Source organism: Myxocyprinus asiaticus, chromosome 33, assembly GCF_019703515.2.
Source record: "Myxocyprinus asiaticus isolate MX2 ecotype Aquarium Trade chromosome 33, UBuf_Myxa_2, whole genome shotgun sequence".
NCBI lineage: Eukaryota > Metazoa > Chordata > Actinopteri > Cypriniformes > Catostomidae > Myxocyprinus > Myxocyprinus asiaticus.
Window position 1 is genome coordinate 39,921,473 of NC_059376.1, and position 20,118 is coordinate 39,941,590.

The following is a 20,118-nucleotide window of genomic DNA, read 5'->3' on the forward strand; positions in this document are numbered from 1 at the left end:
GATCCTAAAATGTTCATTATGCAGAATCAAATTCTTTGATTTTTGGATTGAACACAAGATTTTTGACATTGTGACATTTGTATGACAATTATGAACATTTTAACCCACAATTCTTATTACCACAAAGGAAACAGTATTTATTTATTTTTAAATTAAAATCTGAATATATTTAAATTAAAATCTCTCTCTCTCTCTCTCTCTTCTCTCTCTCTCTATATATAAGAAATACTCAAACCAGCCTGTCTGGCATCAACAATCATCCATGCAATTATCTAATCAGCCAATCGTGTGGCAGGAGTGAAGTGTATAAAAGCATGCAGATATTTAATGTTCAGTTAATGTTCACATCAACCATCAGAATGGGGAAAAAATGTGATCTCAGTGATTTGGACCGTGGCATGATTGTTGGTGCCAAACGGGCTGGTTTGAGTATTTCTGTAACTGCTGATCTCCTGGGATTTTCACACACAACAGTCTCTAGAATTTACTCAGAATGGTGCAAAAAAACAAAAAACATCAGGTGAGTGGCAGTTCTGCAGACAGAAATGTCTTGTTGATGAGAGGGGTCAACAGAGAATGGCCAGACTGGTTCAAACTGACAAAGTCTATGGTAACTCAGATAACCACTCTGTATAATTGTGGTGAGAAGAATGCTGTTCTGAGATGCAGGTTGGCGCTGTTTTGTTGGCACGAGGGGGACCTACACAATATTAAGCAGGTGGTTTTAATGTTGTGGCTGAACGGTATATATATATATATATATATATATATATATATATATATATATATATATATATATATATATATATACCGGCTGAACAGTCAACAAAGTTTAATATAAAACTCAACTTAAGACAACATAAAACATAAAGACACACACACAACGCGGCTGAGTGCATCTCTCTCTCTCCCGAACTGGCGCCTCCGACTCATCTTTATCCCCCTCCTGGCTAATTATACCGATTCAGGGCCGTCCGTGTGCTCTCCTCCTCGTCACAATACAAAAACAGGCTTCTCTTCCTTTGCGTGAAATAGAATTTATAACTTATTTCTTTCTTTTAATTTTGGGTGAAATATGACTCACACATGTTCTTGACAGGCTTTGTGAGATTCACCAAGGAACCTCAGCAGCAAACCTTCACTCACCCACACACGTAATAAAATAAAAAAAACATGATTTGTTCTAGAAGAGAATTTCGAGGTCCTGCTGTGTATATACCTTTAAATACACTCCCTGAAATTGTACCTGCTGTTTGCTATCAAGAGACCTGCCCTCAGTCTAAAACATTAGCATGAAATTACAACTCAAGTAAAATACTTTTCACTGTTCTGGGGGTAGAGCATCCTTATCAGGAGCATAAATCACTAAAAAAGTATCCACTTAAAAACCTTCAGCAGTGAGGGAAAAATGAATAATATCATGCTGAAAAGAAGTATGAAGTTGAGGTGGAAGTGCCATTGAAAGACTAGAAAAACAGTCTTGAATATAGGGTCTTCAGAAGATTGGAGAAGCTAGTAAAAGTACAGAAAACAGGTGTAATACCACACTTTCCTTTGCAAATTCAAAACGCATTTTCCACCAGGTTATGTACCAGAATCAAAACGCAAACATCAGTGACAGCTGATTTTGAATTTTGGACTGTCAACTGCACCGGAGATCTGCTTAAAGGGGTAGTTCCAAAAATCATTATTTACTCACTCTCATGCTGTTTCAAACTTGTATTATGTTTCTGAACTTGTATTTTCTGTAGAACACAAAAGAAAAATTCTTGGAGAAGTGAGTAAATAATTATTAAAATGTTATTTTGATATATCAGAATTTTAATAATATATATATATATATATATGTCTCTTGAAAACAAGACCTGTTTTAGACAGATATTTTTTATATAGATATAGACATATACATAGATAAATGGAGGTAGGCAGGTAGAGCGATAGATAAATACTTTTTTTTTCGTTTATTGATCCCTGAGCAGATATACTGTACATGCATTTTGCCAGAGGCATTTAGAACTTATAAGCATATGCCACTCTGTATTTTCCTATAAATCGGATATATGCGAGACTGTTGGGGGAAGTGACTGACAGCTTTATGAAACTATCATGCAAAGTAAAATGTCTCCAAATGTCACACTTGTTAACAAGCCAGTACCATGGCCTTCGTAACTATATGGTTACGGAAAAGGTTCTCAGCTGCTTTTGCTTCAGTACACAGATTTTATATTGGACATCAAGTGGCGACCTAAAATTGTTTATTGTTTGTTGTATAAAAGTAAATAAACTTTTAATTAAAATCAACCATTTAAAGGGGTAGTTTACCCCAAAATGTTACTTGTCATTGTTTTCTCACCCTCATGTTTTTCCAAATCCTGTATGACTTCCTGTCATCATGGAACACAAAAGGAGATCTAAGATAGAATGTTAGGGACTGATAGCCTCAGTCACCGTTTAATTTCATTGTATGGAAAAGGATGCTACGAAAGTGAATGGTGACTGAGACTTCTGCCTAACATATCCTTTCGCCGCGATACATGTACGGAACCGTGCAATGTCATTTTGCAAAAATGTACCCATGGTCACACAGTTTTCATGAGATTAGGCTGTCCTTTTGTCTTACACAGTAGAAATCCATACAGGTTTAAAACAACATGAGAGTGAATAAATAATGGTAAGATTATAATTTTTAGGGTGAACTATCCCTTTAAATGTATTAATATTACCATATGGTATGATTGGTGGACACACTTTCCTTGGTGTTATATAACTGCATGGTTGTGAAGAAATTGCTGGTTTGTTGACCACATTACAGTTACACATCATTTTGCCACATTACTTCTAAAGTGCATCACTTTTAAACTAATAATGCCGAATTGGGCTGTTTCTAACCAGAACACTTAACCTGGGGCATAAGAATGTAGTTCTACACACATGAGTGTTTTAAGGATAAAAACCTGAAAAATGTCTTGAGGTAAACTAATGTACAGTAACCATGGAAAGTGAAATAACTGACTCAGGACTGTTGAATTATTGAAAATAATTCCATCGTGGCAGCATTAGCACCTCAGGTGTGCATTAATTCTCAATAATTCAATGGTCTGTCTTTAATGATTCCTTACATAAACCGCACAGGCTCGACAGTAAGCAAAATGATAAACATGTCATAGGTTGAAAAGGAAAATTTACCATTTTGGTTTCTAAATGTCTCATGTTTTAATGGTTTCATGCTCTTGGCTATCAGTGATTCACCACACAAACAAATTGGGGTGTGATACCATACCATTCACTTCCATTCTGTGGTAAAAAGATGCAATGAAAGTGAATAGTGACCGAGGCTAACATTCTGCCTAACATCTCCTTTTCTGTTCCATGGAAGAAAGAGAGTCATATGGGTTAGGAACAACATGAAGCTGAGTAAGTTACACATTTTTCATTATTGGGTGTGCTATTTTTTTTTTTTAAGTTCACTCTGTGATGCATGGTGTCACAAAAAAAAAAAAAAAAAAAAGGTGTGTAAAAAAGGATACAATGAGAATGTAATTAATTGTGGACAACTGAGCCAGTGTGACCTACCATGCTTTTAGTTTCTCTTGGGATGGGACAGAAAATCAAATTAGCTATAATTAAAGCGTGTATCTCTTCATCACAAATGTCATGGATTTTTTGGTTAGGTTTGCTTTTATGATGAAACTTTATTTTGCATCATCTAAAATGATGCAGAGAGAGACCACACTTGTTAGAGTCAATTTGCTATGAACACAAGCATAAATAAATAAATAAATAAAAACACAAATGAGCGCTCCCACTCATTAAGTGTCAAAACTAAATAAATGTGATGAAACATTACAACACAGAGTACCAAAGATGTGATCAAATGAATGTTGTTGCAGTCCCGAGCAGAGTTAAAGACAATGCATTAATCTAAGGTGATGGAATACATGAATATGGACACTGATTTTCAACAGCTGGTACTTGCATAGGGCAAATAATGTAGTCATGCAGCATAGTGTATATAGAGAAAAGAATGCTTTGCAACATAAAATGCCATAATTTAATTACATGTTTACTTAACCCTTGTGCATCAATTTAAAAAAGTTACTCAGAGGACCTTAGAGGACAAAAATGTCTGCATCAAAAAACTGCCATACAAATATTATATATTAATATTATTTTCCACTTTCACTGACTAACGAACAAATAGTCATTCATTTTCAGGATTTTAACCCTTTAAATGCCATTTTGTTTACATAATGCCATTGTTGTTTTTCACACACACACACAAATTTCTCAATACACACATAAAAAACACACTCTGACATCCATACCAGCACACCCACACAATTTTAGCTACATCATTTATTCAATTGGCAGTGCTCTATAATACAGCAAACAGAAAATAGGAAAAAAGCATATATTTGCTCCATAGGCTAAACATGAGAAAAATGGTGCCATCTGGTGGAAAATATTATTTTTTTAAATTTTGAAGCCAGGGCTCCGGAATGAATGCTTAGTATCATCGAATTCATGATTTTATGCTTTAATGGCACTTTGATCAAATATTGCCGTTTTAATGGATTTCAGTTGGGACATTTTTGTCCTGCAGGTCCTGAGTGTAACTATTTTGTGTACAAAGTGTATGATAGATGTATTATAGGAACTGAGGTTGAAATATCAAAATTCTCCAAAAAATACACACCTTTGGCAAAAATGTATGCCGTTGGCATTAACACAGCCAAAATGATCGAAAAAACTAAAATGAAAAGACAAAAATGTCCCGAAGGTCGCACAAGGGTTAAGGCTGTTAGTTCCTTTGTGTTCCCGGATGAACATGTGGCTGATAATAATGGCACACAATAATGCCATGGTTATTGTTTTGTTTTTTATGTCACAAAGGATTTATTACTGTAAGGTAACTAAGGATGACATTACTTTGCTCTGAATTAGGTTTTATTCAGCAAGACCATGAGGTTAGAAATATAGAGCCAATTATAAAGCACTTAAAAGTGTTGTAGCATCGAACAAGCTGCTATGATGGACACAGGGTGAACTTATTTACAACTTATCCACTTTAATGACCAGTCTGCAAGGTAACAAAACATAAAATAATAATAATAATAGAATTAAATTAGAATGTCAATTCTTTGAACTTGTAGTGAATCCAACTTTTTATATTTTTTGTGTTTGCTTTTTGCTTTTTTTTTATAATATGGGACAATAGAAAATAGACACAGGGCAGATTCAAACCTGAGCCCATGAGCACACTTATGTACACTTACATGATGTGAGAACATGCACTACCCACTTTGCCACAGCTCTAATAAGTGAATCCAATTTAAAGGAATCGTTCTCGCAAAAATGAATGTCCTGTCATCATGTCACACAAAAGGTGCTAATAAAAACAAAAAGGAATGATTGGTAAATTATATTCACCCTTTGCTATATTGAAAACACTCCAACTAAACATTATATGATGTTTTTCCTTGTGAATTTCATTGTTTTTTTTTAAATGTACAGTAATTTCAAATCAGATGATTGCAACACGCTCTATCGTGTCATAGTATATAGGGAGCCTCCAAAAACAGCCTAGTCCTTCAAGAGCAAGGATCATTCGAGAATTTTCTATCAGATGCTTCAGCAAATAATCCAGCACTTTGAGAACAATGTTCCCCAAAGACAAATTGGAAGGATTTGGGGCATTTCACCCTCTACAGTGCACAATATAGTTAAAATATTCAAGGAATCTGGTCAAATGTTGGTACGTAAAGGGCAAAACTAAAACCACTTCTGAATGCATGTGATCTCCGATCCCTCAGACATCACTGTCTTAAAAAAATGTCATTCATCTGTAATGGATATCATGAACATGGGCTTGGGATTACTTTAGTAAACCTTTGTTAGTCAACACCATTCGCCGCTGCATCCACAGATGCAAGTTAAGACTTTACTATGCAAAGCAGAAGCCATACATCAACACTGTCCAGAAGCGCTGCCGACTTCTCTGGTCTCAGTCTCAGATGGAAATTAGAACAGTGGAACTGTGTTTTTTGTCCGATGAGTCCACATTTCAAATAGTTTTTGAGAAACACAGCCGTTGTGTTCTCTGGGCCAAAGAGGAAAAGCACCATCCAAGATGTTATTAGCATCAAGTCCAAAAGCCAGTGTCTGTATGGGCCAGGGGTGTGTCAGTGCCCATGGCATGGGTAACTCGCACATATGTGAGGGCACCATTAATGCAGACAGATATGTACAGATTTTGGAGCAACATATATAGTACTGCCATCCAGCACCGTCTTTTCCAGGGACGTCCATGCATTTTCCTGCAGGACAACTTAAACCAAATACTGGCCGAATAAGTAGAGAGTGTGGGTGCTAGATTGGCCTGCCTACAGTCCTGACCATCTCCAGTTGATAATGTGTGGTGCATTATGAAGCGCACAATACAGCAACAATGACCCCGTAAAATTGTGCAGCTGAAGACCTGCATAATGGATGAATGGGGCTAAATTCCATTTTTTAAACTTACCAAACTTGTGTCTTCAGTTCTTAAATGCTCAATAAGTGTTATTAGAAGAAATGGTGATGTTTCACAGTGGTAAACACTCGACTATCCCAACTTTTTTGGAGCATTGCAATCATCTGATTTGAAATGACTGTGCATTTAAAAAAATTAAAAAAAATGTTTAGTTGTAGTGTTTAGAATAGCAAAGTGTGAATATAATCCTTTTTGTTTTTATTAGCATTTTTCATACTGTCCCAACTTTTTCGGAATTGGGGTTGTATTTCAACTATGGCATTTGTAGTAAAACCATAGTAATCACAAAATGTACCATGGTTTTACTATAGTAACCATATTTTAACCATGATATTTGATGTAAAACCAGTGTAATAATACAGAAAAACCAATACTAAGGCAATAAATAATCATAAAACTATACTAACTCCTTGGTTAATTTGTGGTACAAGTACCATGGTTTTTACCAAGGTTCCTACCAAAATTCATGATGGTTTCACTAGAGTAAAACTGCAGTAGCCATGTTTTTTTATTTTTTTATTTTATTTTTTTTAACTACAAACACCATAGTTGAAATATGGGGGCAAATTCCAATCAGAGGTGATCATCCCTATGCCCTTCTCACTCCGAAGGGCAGAGCCCTTGATGTGAGTACTCTGAAGGGAGCATGACATTACTCTATGATCGTACCCTTCGCTAACAGTCTTGTGGAAATGCCCTCTGTAAAAAGATTCATTTTCTTACTTTCGTTTGGAAAAAATTGTTTGTCCAGTGGTGTCCCCATCCCGCAGTGCCCTTCAAGGGCGCAACTAGGCAGTTTGAAAATTGCCCATGGTTACTTGAGTAAAACCATTGTTAGTTTTTGTAAGTCTTCTATATGGCTATAGCCAGGGGTTAAATTGGGATTTCGGAGATGGGGGAACCCTAAAATCGACTGATGTAAAATAATAATAATAATAATAATAATAATAAATAAATAAATAAAGAATTACATTTTAATAAAATACATGGGTGTCTAAATATGGATTTCTTAATAGGTCTGTACGGTATGTAATTCACAGAAGTTTTTTCTTTCAGATGAATCACTTTTACTGGGATTTACTGTTACATGATATGTTGGTCATCATTTATGTTATGGTTGGGCGATATACCAGTAGACATGATAAACCGGTAGAAATATGGCAACCGGTATACATTTTGGGTTATCGTCTGTATCGCGGTTACGCAAAACCGCCATCGCGTGCAATAAATGTGCACTTCATTCTATTCACGTAACACGTAGGCTATGCGGTACACATTCTGTCAGAGAAATGGAGGAGAAAGGCGGAGCGGCTTTATGTGAGACTGAGAAAATTGAAGAAACAGGGTTTTTCAGGTACTGACCATTTTCCAAGCTAAATTTTGGGCCTTCAAAGCAAATTCAATGACATTAATCTTGCGTTATGAATATGCTTTTCATCAGACACGTGCGTCTGTGTTTCATGTGATTTTTGCGTGCGCTATCTATGAAGTATGAAAGTGTGTGCGAGTCCAGCAGGCTTCCAGATTAGGCTCCAAAGACACTTGTGCTACTCAACCCGCTTTCTCTCTATTGCGGCACAAATTTCAAAACTTGCGTGACCCATTTGAATTCAACAAGTTTTGAGTTTTTTACCTTAAAGCGCTATAGAGGAAGTCAAACATCTGAAACGGCGAGAGAGCGTGACATTGTAACCAACACTGACGAAGAAACAGCTAAAACAATGTATCATGCGCCAACAATTGTGTCATCTGTCATGCGGATTTTTTAAACTACACATCATGACTCTTAATAAAATTCAGTTTGAATGATGTTAGATATTAAAAAACAAACCAGCTTTGCTTTCAGATATTCAAATATTGACTACAGAGATGGCTTAAACCATTAAGAGCCTAATGAAGTGTTTTAATAATAATAATATTAATCAACAACATTAGACTGAAATGTAAAGTTTAGCATTGTGGTAAGATTGATTACTACTTTTTGAATACCACCACGTTTATTTTTATTTTTTTATTTTATTTAACTGACTATGTTTGTCAAGTTCTGAATAAAGAGAAAATTGTAAAAGAGGAAGTAGTTTTCATTTATAAAGTATTTAATTCAGTAACTGGATTTTTCATAAATAGGCATTACAATATGGTTATTTAATATATAAACCAATTTTTATTTATATTTTTATTTATTTATTTATATATATCATTATCGTGATATAAAATTAGTGATATTGTGATATAAGATTTTGGTCATATCGCCCATCCCTACTTTATGTATGTCCTTATTTAACATAATTGTGAAAATACATATTTACATTTAATATTTGGTTTAGTGTTTTACATTAGATGACAAAAAACTTGATTAAGAATAATATCAAATTTTATAAATTTTTGAGGATAGCTGAAACAAGTTTACCTTGTTCCTGCCCTAGGTTGGGGGTCATCTTATAGCTAAACTTATATCTATTATATAAAAAAGCATTTTTACTAGTGAATCCACTGTAGCCTTTCCAAAAAAACAAACACAAAAAACAACAACAACAAAAAAAAAAACAACACACACACACACACATAATAAAAATAAATGTTGAATCAACAAAAATGGCGTACACACATAAATATACAAATATCAGTGAAACCTTTTACAGTGTGTTGACCGAATGGTCTTTTGATCTATTTTGAGGTCACTTTGGATGCGAGTGATTCTGGATTCAAAACCCCTTTGTGAATACAGCTTTTTAATAAACAAAATCGCTACTGCATATCAGTGGATCTAAGAAAAGGGTGAGCAGTTGATTCCATATTACGCGATTTCTATGAATCAAAGATCGGACCATGGCGCATTACTGAAGCGGAACGCGCGTCTGGATGCGGGGGCACGCAGTCTCGTGCCGCTCTCGAGTATGTTGCCTATACCAGCGTCCGCAACTGACTACAGCGAAGCATAATGAACTTGAAATATTTTTGAACAATTACACTTCCTAATGAGAGATGGAATGTGCCAAATGGATCAAACAAAAAACACAGCGGAGAATACAAGTAATGGAATGGATTGACTAACAAGCAATTTTTTTCTTTTTGTAATCGAAGGTGATGGAATGCCGTTCTGGCCCAATTTAACCCCTGGCTATAGCCCACAATACATACTTTGTGGAGTACTTCAGTACTTGCAATTTTTTGTCCATTTTAGTTTTGACAGACATGGTTGTGAAAGATTTTTCGAAATTTTCTTATGTTCCACATAAAAACGTGGAACTATATGAGGGTGAGTATTTTTGGGTGAACTATTTCTTTAATCATGCAATTCACTGTGTGTATTTCAGAGATGTTGATCAAAAGATTAATAGGTGAATAAGAAAGAAGTTACAGTACGTAGTGGTACGGGCAGTCATGCTCTTAGAAAAGTTTACCTCTGACTCCCCGGTGCAGAGAATGCGTTTTGTTAGCGGTAGGTCATACCTCGCACTCTCTGGAGCCCGAGATGGTGCAGGTGCACGCCCCGTTAACTAAAGAGTCCATGGTCTCTGCATTGGCATGGTTGTAGCTCAGATAATACTCTTGAAGTTGGGAGTTGATGTTGTGCTCGGGCTCTTGAGTCTTTTTCCTGCATTTGCGTCGGATGGAGTGCTGTTGGAGTTGCCTCATGCTGTTGGGGTAGCGACGCCACGACACGTAAATCACCAACAGGATCAATGACACCGAGAGGAATAGTGCAACGCTGCCGGCGATGATTTTGTGGAAGGTCATGTGCTCGAACTCTGGTTCTGGAGTGAACGGTAAGCTGCTAGGTGTTGGAATGGGTGGGAGTAATTCTTTGTCGGACTGAACGGGGAATAAAATCTTCGGAGTGAGTCTTTGTACTTGGGTGACTTGGGAAAGTTGCCTAGTTGTGGTGGATGGGGTTGTTGTAGAGGTGGTTGTAGGTGGCATTGTCACATAGAGAGTTGTCATAGTGGTAGTCAAAAGAAAAGTTAGATCTGCGGTTGGTTCCACAGTGAATATCTCCTCGCATACTGAGTTATTCTTGATGGTGTCCATGACTCTTTCTCCCTGAAGGGATTTAGGAGTGCTGCATATAATGCTGGCATCTCTTGTACCCCTGAAGTTTCTCAGCCAAGACACCAGAGGGCAGATACTTGAGCTGCAGTCCCATACATTTCCTGCCAGGTTGATTGTGCTAATGGAGATCCATGATGAAACCACTTCCTGGGACACATTGCTGATCTTGTTAGATTCCAAATTGAGAGTGTGCAAGTTGGGCAAGCACCTAAAAATGGCAGGATCCAAAACTTGAATCTCATTGCCTGATAGATCCAATTTCTGCAAGGTGTGCCAAGTCCAAGGTGATCCCTGGACAATTGAACGTATGCGATTCCATTGCAGATAAAGAGCTTGGAGATTTAAGAGGCGTGGAAAAAGGAAAAAGTTAATCCGGGAAAATTGATTGTGTTCCAGGTGCAATTCTGTCAGCCTGAGCAGTCCCAGGAAGGTCGTACGAGTTATGGTCCGTAGACGATTGTAACCCAAATCTAGAAACTCGAGGCTTCTACATTCCATAAAGGTACGGACAGGAATGCTTTTGATATTGTTGGATCGGAGGTGAAGGTTCTGAAGCTTGCGAAGCCCGTGAAAATGCCCCGGCCTCAAGTCCTGCAACTGATTGTAGGACAGGTCGAGGTTTCGCAAGTTTGGAACAGTCTCAAAGGTGTTGTTTTGCAACTGCATGATCTTGTTAGAGCTCAAAATTAGTTCCTTTAGCCGACGAAGCCCCTGGAAGGCCAGTCTTTCCACTACACTGATGGAATTGTGGTCCAGGTAGAGCCACACCAGCTGGTTGAGGTGAGCAAATTGATAGGGTAGCAACACCAGGAGGCTGTTGTACCGCAGGGATAGACCTTGGCACCCCAGGGAGATGTTCTCTGGGACGTCTTGAAAGGCGCCAGACTCACAGTAAACAATTTTGCCCTCGCAGCGGCAACTCACTGGGCATATCCGCTCCCCGTTGCTGAGCAGCAGGAGAACAGAAGCATGGAGAAGAAAACATGACAGGCGCCCTTCCCAGAGTAAGGGCCCTGCGGAGAGAGACAGACAGAACACAGACAGACAACATTTCGGGTCAGTTCTAACATTCTCCCAAGTTTTGCAGGTGTATGTGTGTGAGCATATCCATTTGCCACAGTGCAGCACTTCCACCTAGGGATGGGAATAGTAAGGAAATTGTGCTTCCAAATTTCCTTTTAGCGATTCCATTCCTATAACTACTCCATTAATGATTATACTGGTGCTTTTGAGAAAGAAATATTTGAAAATATGACATGCTTTTCTTTTTACGTTTAGTGCACTCAGCAGTGTGTTGCCAAATGATGAGAACATTTCAGATTTAAACAGAACAGACAAAAAAATTGGCTCAGAGACCAAAGCATTAATATTTATTGAAACAAATCTCTTTCTTGAAAGAGTTTTTATGAAGCCACTGGTTATAAAAATGATGATTTATATGCATATTTAGTTTGGTGTGAATTTTGGGAAAACTCTGCAAAATTGCAACGCTGGGCATTTAGGGTTGCAATATTTCACCATTGTTTTATAAACAGTAAGTGGAAGTTCTGAATTTCCAACACAATTTATGAAGCAAAAGTATATGAAAAAAACAAGCAGTTAAGGGTAAATGCATGAACAGTTAAGAAATGTAACTATTTAAAACTAATGAGGGATATTGATATTGATGATACTGTATATTTACTGGTATAATCAAAATAATAAAATAAAAATTATAAACATTTTATATACATGTATACAGTATAACATCCCTATGTAATAATGTACAATATATTCCATGAATACCATAAACAAAAGTTTTTTTTTTTATTTTTATGACGAAACAGCACAGAAAACAGTTAAAAATAATTTGGAATAGTTTATATTTGATTTAATGAATAGGCACCATTATGTGAATATAGAAATTTTAAAAATTTAATAAAGTAAAAAAAAAAAAAAACAGAATTACAGGTAAAATACTTAGAAAATTGTTACAAATACCACTGACAAGAAAAAAATGTATATCTTAATTTACTTGTGATATGAACAACCGGTCAGCAGGCGGTTTGGGTCAAATGTGACAAAAGTAATGACTTGTGGATCAGTAAGTGAGTCAGATTGATTCAGCAACTGCCCCAACTGATTCATAAGTGTTTTTGAAAAGACTAAAAAGACTCGACTTAAGAATAATTATTTCGGGAATCGTACAACACTGGTAGCGCTGTAGATTCAGGCCACCTCCACACTAATCCGTTTTTTAGAAGAAAAAAAAAAAATCAATTTTCAATTTCCTTTTTGGTGGAGGAAAATGCCAGTCTAGTGTGGATGAGAGGCATAAACATACCAAAATGAATGTGTTTTCATAACGAAAATGTATTAGTGTAGACGAGGCCTCAGTAGCAGTGCCGCTTAATAGCACTACCTAATTTAGTAAAGTGTTCCCTCCGCATTGGCGGAATAATGCACGTTTGAGAATTGTTTCCGAAACTGAAAGTCATGAAAATCATTTGGTTATGATATATACAGTGCCTTGCAAAAGTATTCAAACCCCTGACCAATTCTCTCATATTACTGAATTACAAATGGTACACTGAAATTTCATTCTGATTGATATTTTATTTTAAAACACTGAAACTCAAAATCAATTATGGTAAGGTGACATTGTTTTTTGTTGGGAAATATTTTTCTGAAAAATAAAAACTGAAATATCTTGCTTGCATAAGTATTCAACCCCCACACATTAATATCTGGTCGAGCCACCTTTTGCTGCAATAACTGCTTTAAGTCTTTGGGGGTTCATATGTACCAGCTTTGCACACTGTGACGAAGTGATTTTGTCCCATTCTTCTCGGCAGATTTGCTCCAGGTTGTTCAGGTTGGCTGGGTGACGCTTGTGGACTGCAATTTTCAATAGTGCCACAGATTCTCAACAGGATTGAGATCAGGACTTTGACTGGGCCACTGTAGGACATTTATCTTTTTGTTCTTGAGCCACTCCAATGTTACTTTGACCTTGTGCTTGGGATCATTATCATGCTGAAAGGTGAATTTCCTCCCAAGCTACAGTTTTTAGCAGATTGAAGCAGGTTCTCTTGCAGTATTTCCCTATATATTGCTCCATCCATTCTTCCTTCAATTCTAACAAGATGCCCAGTCCCTGCTGATGAGAAGCATCCCCACAGCATGATGTTGCCACCACCATACTTCATTGTAGTGATGGTGTGTCTTGAGGCATAGGAAGTGTTAGGTTTGTGCCACACATAGCGCTTTGAGTTTTGGCCAAAAAGCTCTATCTTGGTCTCATCTGACCACAAAACCTTCTATTACATCACAGCTGGGTCACTCACATGCTTTCTGGCAAACTCCAGACATGCTTTCAGATGGTACTTTTTGAGTAACGGCTTCTTTCTTGCCACCCTCCCATACAGGCCAGCGTTATGCAGTGCTCTTGATATGGTTGACTGGTGCACCATTACTCCACTCCCAGCCACAGAACTCTGTAGCTCCTTCAAAGTGATTGTTGGCCTCTCTGTGGCTTCTTTCACAAGTCTCCTTTTTGTTAGAGTGCTAAGTTTTGAGGGACAGCCTTTTCTTGGTAGTGCCTGGGTGGTGTGGTGCAGCTTCCACTTCTTGATTATTGATCCAACTGTGCTCACTGGGATATCCAAATATTTGGATATTATTTTGTATCCTTTCCCTAATCTATACATTTTATTACTTTATCTCTAACTTCTGTGGAATGCTCTTTTGTCTTCATTTTCCTTCAGATTCACAGCCTGACAAATGATCCTTCAACAATGGGTTTTTATCCAGAAAATGTGATTGCAACTTTAATGATTCACAGGTGGATGCCAATGGTAAAGTAACTGTGTCCTCGTTAGGGCAATTTCTTTCATCGGTGTAACCTGGCAGCTTCCACAGCACAGGGGTTGAATACTTATGCAAGCAAGATATTTTTTATATTTCCCAACATAAAACCAATGTCACCTAACAATAATTGATTTTGAGTTCCAGTGTTTTAAAATAAAATATCAAACAGAATGAAATTCCAATGCACCATTTGTAATTCTGTAATATGAGAAAATTGGTCAGGGATCTGAATATTTTTGCAAGGCACTGTATGTATATATATATATATATATATATATATGGGATGCTTTTTAAACAGTATTGAAGGAGTTCCCATCTATGTTGGGCACTTATTGGCTGCTTTTCTTTATTATTTGGTCCAAGTCATCAATTTCAAAAATGTTTTTTTATTTTTATTAAATTTTAGTTTCATAATGAAATAAATTAATGTGGTGGCACAATTGTATTTTTGTCTACAAAACTAATTTCAAACATTTAAGCATACACCTTCAGATCAAAAGATTTTTAAGATCATGAGAAACATTTCAGTCAAGTGTTTCAAAACCTTTGACCGGTAATGTGTGTATATATTTATATATATATATATATATATATATATATATATATATATATATATATAAACTGAACCAGTTCTGCATTTCCAACTAACACCCTACCACAGCTTTTATCATTAAGATAAATGATTCATGACAGAGATAGATTAGGAACATCCTGTAAAATATGGCACACGGTTTTCAAGTAATCAAGACATAATGTATTAAATCTAAAAATGCACTGGGGACCTACTAATTGAATACGACGATTGGAGTGGAATTATCTATCATTCAGCCCAACAGCTTTTAATGTACCCCAGTTTGAGGCCAAAACGGATGCAAGAGGGAAGAGAATGGAGTGTTTTATATGAATGGAAATCAATAATGAGCGGCACTTATCAGAGCAGAGCTAATCTACATATATCTAACATGTGCATACGCATGGAACAGTTCGCCGCTACTTTTCCACCCCCAACTAGCAGACATTAAAAATAGCATACGTTCATATTCTACGTGGCTCAAGGCAGCCAAATACTAAATGCAGCTTAGACTCTGCACTCAATTAAGTGTGAGGGAAGGCAACATTAGGGTCATTCGTCTCAAAATTTACTTGTATCATTAGCAAGGAACATGTGAAAAATATGTTTCCCGCTGGTGCTTTGCTGCTATAACAAGAAGAGATGTGCAACACCAATGGGGCATACCAAACGGGTTACAAAGTCATACATTTTATATAATGGTGTCCTATTGGTACTGTAAATATGTTTCGTTTTGTGTTTAAAGGCCAGTCACCCATCTCCTGCTGACTAGTTATCGGAGCAGAGATGGCATAGGAAGCACATTGCTGTCCTTAGCAGCAGACATCATTAATGGCATGGTCTTAATGGAAAAAGACCTGTAAGAATGCGGTAATTCTTTGGATGCGAGACGGCGCAACCAAGGAGGCATTTTGTTTTCCCTAGTGGCTTGCATTGCTGCCTCAGAAGACAACATTATGTAAGTAATTATATGAGCCATTAATACTGCATATTCTCTTAATTGGAGATAAAGCGAAAGTGATAATGAAAGTGGCGCTCCCGCTGGGATATGGATAGGTTTGCTTCTAGGGCAGGGGTTGGCATCCTTTTTGACAATGAGTGCTATTTTTAATTTTTCTTGTTAATCACTGAGCCATATTACTGCCTCCCCATGGATTCTGGACTCTGTTTCCCAGCATGCACCATGGCATGAAAAAATAATGCAATATGCCACCATAATGTTTACTGATTTACTGCTTTCTGTATTATTTGCACTATTGTTGTCGTGTGTTGCTCTTAGTGCACCTTTTCCCTTTATGCTGTGAATTTGAATGTAAACATCATTGTGTTTTGTATGTGTAATCTTAAAGGGATAGTTCATCCCAAAATTTAAATTCTTTTTCATGTCGCCCCAAACCTGTATGACTTACTTTCTTCCATGGAACGCAAATGGAGATGTTAAGCAGAATGTTATGGACTGACAGCCTCCGTCACCATTCAATATGAAAAAAAAAATAAAAAAAGATGTAATGAAAGTGAATGGTGACTGAGGCAAACATTCTGCCTCACATCTCATTTTGCTCCACGGAGTACGGAAAGTCATACAGGTTTGGAACAATATGAGGATGAGTAAATTAAGATTTTTCATTTTTGGGTGGACTATCCCTTTAAAGATCACGTATGCCGGGTTGAAAACCTTGAAACATTATTAAATGTCCCAAGATATTGCTGTCTTTTTCTATGAAGCACTCTTTTTAAAACATTGCTTGCGGGAACTTCTCATTAATACAGTTTTAGTCTTATTAGTATTATTTAGAGAGCAAAAAGCAAAAGGAGACCAAACTTCATCACTATTGTGTGCACGAGTGGCACTGCGCAACCCACTGAATAGCCAGTTTACTTGAACAACAGTTGTCTATTTGTGCAATACTTGTCCATAGTTTATCAGCACTACACTTATCCAAAGAAGTGTTGGGGAAGCTACTTTGAAACTGTTGCTTCCCAAGCTTCAATATACTCATAAATTGACGTAGTTAAACTACAGTCCAGCTACTCTTTTAAAAAATAGTTACTGCTTTGACAAAAAGTAGCTAACTACATTGAAGCTATTTAAAGAAGAAAATATTTTTAGCTATATAACAATTGGATGATGTTATTTAATTCTGTCAGTTTTGGACTAGATAATATCTCCTGATGTTCAATAATATCACCTAATAGTTCCATATTTAATTAGGGTGACATTCCCTTTCAAAAATTAACCATGGTTGTACAGTAACCATAGTTTAAACGTGGTGTTTGTTGTAAAACAATTCACTGTAGCGCCATCTTTCATTTTTGATGGGAATGACAACAAGGCTGTGAGGGGCAGACTTCCAGTCTTTTTAATGGATTGTACTGTTGTTAAAAGGGTTTTAGATAGCTCCGCTTATGAAATGAATTTTCAGTAGACAAAAAACCTCAGAAAACAGGGTTTGTTGATAATTACATGTGATCAATGAGCTTAATTCAGCTTTATACAACCATTAAAGAGACTGTAACTCTACCCCTCAAGGCCTCATTTTCATTCTAGGGATGAGCACGAGTAATCGTTTAATCTGGTACTCGTTCAGCTTTAAACATTCGACTAGTAAAAACAATACTCGAATATTGCTGTTAGATTTTCCTTTGCACCTTTGCAATGAAACTGCTTCTCTTACCTAAATCTTTCTGTTACAGTCTTGCATGATGTCGTTAAAGGAATAGTTGCCACAAATAAAAAAAAAAAAATTCTGTCATTATTTTAAGTGATTCTATTCAGAACTCTTGGAATGCAAGTGTCTATGTTGGAGTGCAAATGTTTTTTTGTTTTGTTTTCATTTTTGAATCTATGATGTTGTTTATACATAGTGCTCCTTTTTTTTTAAAGTACAACAGGTTCAAAGGTTGAAGGTTGAACTTATTTCTAAATTTTAAGTAACTGATTACAAATTTTTTATGTGTTAGAGTACTCGCCTACAAAATTACTCGAAATGTCCATTCCTACGTTGGCCCAGGGGTGCACAGCACAACTAAATTAGCTGAAAACACAATGGAAATAAACCACAGCACAAAGAAATTATGCCACAACACTGCAAATTTAAGCCTAAACACAACAACAACAAAAAAACTACAGCACAACAATATTAAGCCACAACACAACAAAATTAAGCCTTTTCTTTTCTGATAATTTTGTTGTGTTGCGGCTTAATTTCATTGTGTTGTGGCTTCATTTCAAAGTGTTTTCTTAATTTGATGTGTTTTCAGCTTTTTTTTAATTTTTATTTTTCTTTTCTCCCCTTTTCTCCCCAATTGGGAATGCCCAATTCCCAATGCACTCTAAGTCCTTGTGGTGGCGTAGTGACTCGCCTCAATCCGGGTGGCGGAGAACGAATCTCAGTTGCCTCCACGTCTGAGACTGTCAACCCGTGCATCTTATCACGTGGCTTGTTGAGCACGTTACCGCGGAGACATAGCGCGTGTGGAGGCTTCACGCCATCCACTGTGATATCCACGCACAGCTCACCACTCGCCCCACCGAGAACGAACCACATTATAGCGACCACGAGGAGACTCTACCCTCCCTAGCAACCGGGCCAATTTGGTTGCTTAGGAGACCTGGCTGGAGTCACTCAGCACGCCCTGGGATTCTAATTTGTGACTCCAGGGGTGGTAGTCAGCGTCTTTACTCGCTGAGCTACCCAGACCCCCGTGTTTTCAGCTTTTAATTGCTTTGCTAATTTTGTTGTGTTGTGCACCCCTGGGCCACCGTATACATTCCTGTTTCATTCACGTCAAAAAATCAAATTCTGTATGTCACAACTGTGAATAAGGTCTGAATAAGTCTAAACAGGGTCAAATATGTCGCTACTGTGAATGAGGTCTAAAGTAACCACAAAATTAACCATGGTAACTATAATATCACTATAGTAAAACCAGCGCTGCATGAGAGAGAGAGAGAGAGAGAGAGAGAGAGAGAGAGAACGGTTTAGGTGAACGCGTTTGATTCCTACCTCAGCTTCATTGCTGCATTCGCAATGCAATATGACAAATGTTGCGTTTTGTGTTGCAACAGCGCTACACGCAACATCTTTTGGCTTCCATTCCATTCGCTTGGCGAGATGATGAGATTTTGGCATCCAAATGCAATGGAATTCGACATCACAAATAAACGACTAACTAAATAAATTTAATATTAATCATTCTCGTATGAGTATTGGGCTGCTTGATGGATTTTGAACATTTTCTCTTGCTTGATATTAAGTTGATACAACTGAAATACTTCATCTAAAACATGCTGGATGTGAATCTTACCTATCGATCCACAGGTCTGACTGAAAAAAAAAAAAAAATCAATGTGGAAATTAAACCTTTGAGAGTCATTAACGGCTAAAGATTCACAGAGCGTATTCACTTAATGTTTTCCTTCACTTAACTGTTTAAAACCAAGAGTAGATAAGGCTGTTTTTTAAAAGTGTAGCCATCTGATGTGTTCCTAATGGATGGAGTGTGTGTTTGAAGGGGTGGGGCACACATCTAGAGAACCAATAGTGTTTTGTATTAATTACACCAGACCTACCATTTTTGTAGTCCATTCAACTTTTGTGGTCCATTTAAGAGCTTTGGAGAAGGGAAATATTATCACTGAATAACTTTTATTTCAGTATGTTCCTTACAAAATGCTACCATTTGGCTTCAAAAGACTAGCGCACAAGTCATATGGACTACTTTAATTGGAAATAATAACAGCATATGGGTTTGGAATGCCAAAAATGTGAGTAAATAACAATTTCTATTTTTGTGTGGACTATTCCTTTATAGTACAACCCATTAAATTAACAACACCCATCTCACTCTTTAAAAAAATGATCAAATGTAAACCATAGTCGTGATCTAATAAATGAACAAACAGGATTAGATTAGTAATTTAATGGAGAACTCTGTTAACTTTTCATCCTACATATATGTTATTCCAGCTCAATATTTGGGAGGCTGAGTGAAACTAACTGACATTTTAGGACAGTCACGTCCACGTTAACAGGGCTTTGGACATCAGGACAAAATGACAGCCTGAGAGAACGAGAGCTGCCATCTCCCTTGGCAAAAAGACAAGTTGATA

The 20,118-nt window shown here is 37.0% G+C and overlaps 1 protein-coding gene across 1 annotated transcript in view; it reads right to left on the minus strand.

Moving 5' to 3' along the window:
* LOC127423733 (leucine-rich repeat transmembrane neuronal protein 4-like) overlaps positions 1-19,751 on the minus strand; it is a 39,182-nt gene extending 19,431 nt beyond the window's left edge. Inside the window, exons 1-3 of the mRNA XM_051668271.1 lie at positions 19,733-19,751; positions 10,527-11,553; positions 9,937-10,391 (exon numbers count right to left, since the gene is read on the minus strand). Coding sequence (XP_051524231.1) covers positions 9,980-10,391; positions 10,527-11,553; positions 19,733-19,751 — 1,458 coding nt within the window. The 3' untranslated portion in view covers positions 9,937-9,979. The remainder of the gene's footprint in view (positions 1-9,936; positions 10,392-10,526; positions 11,554-19,732) is intronic.
* Between the last annotated feature and the right edge of the window lie 367 nt (positions 19,752-20,118).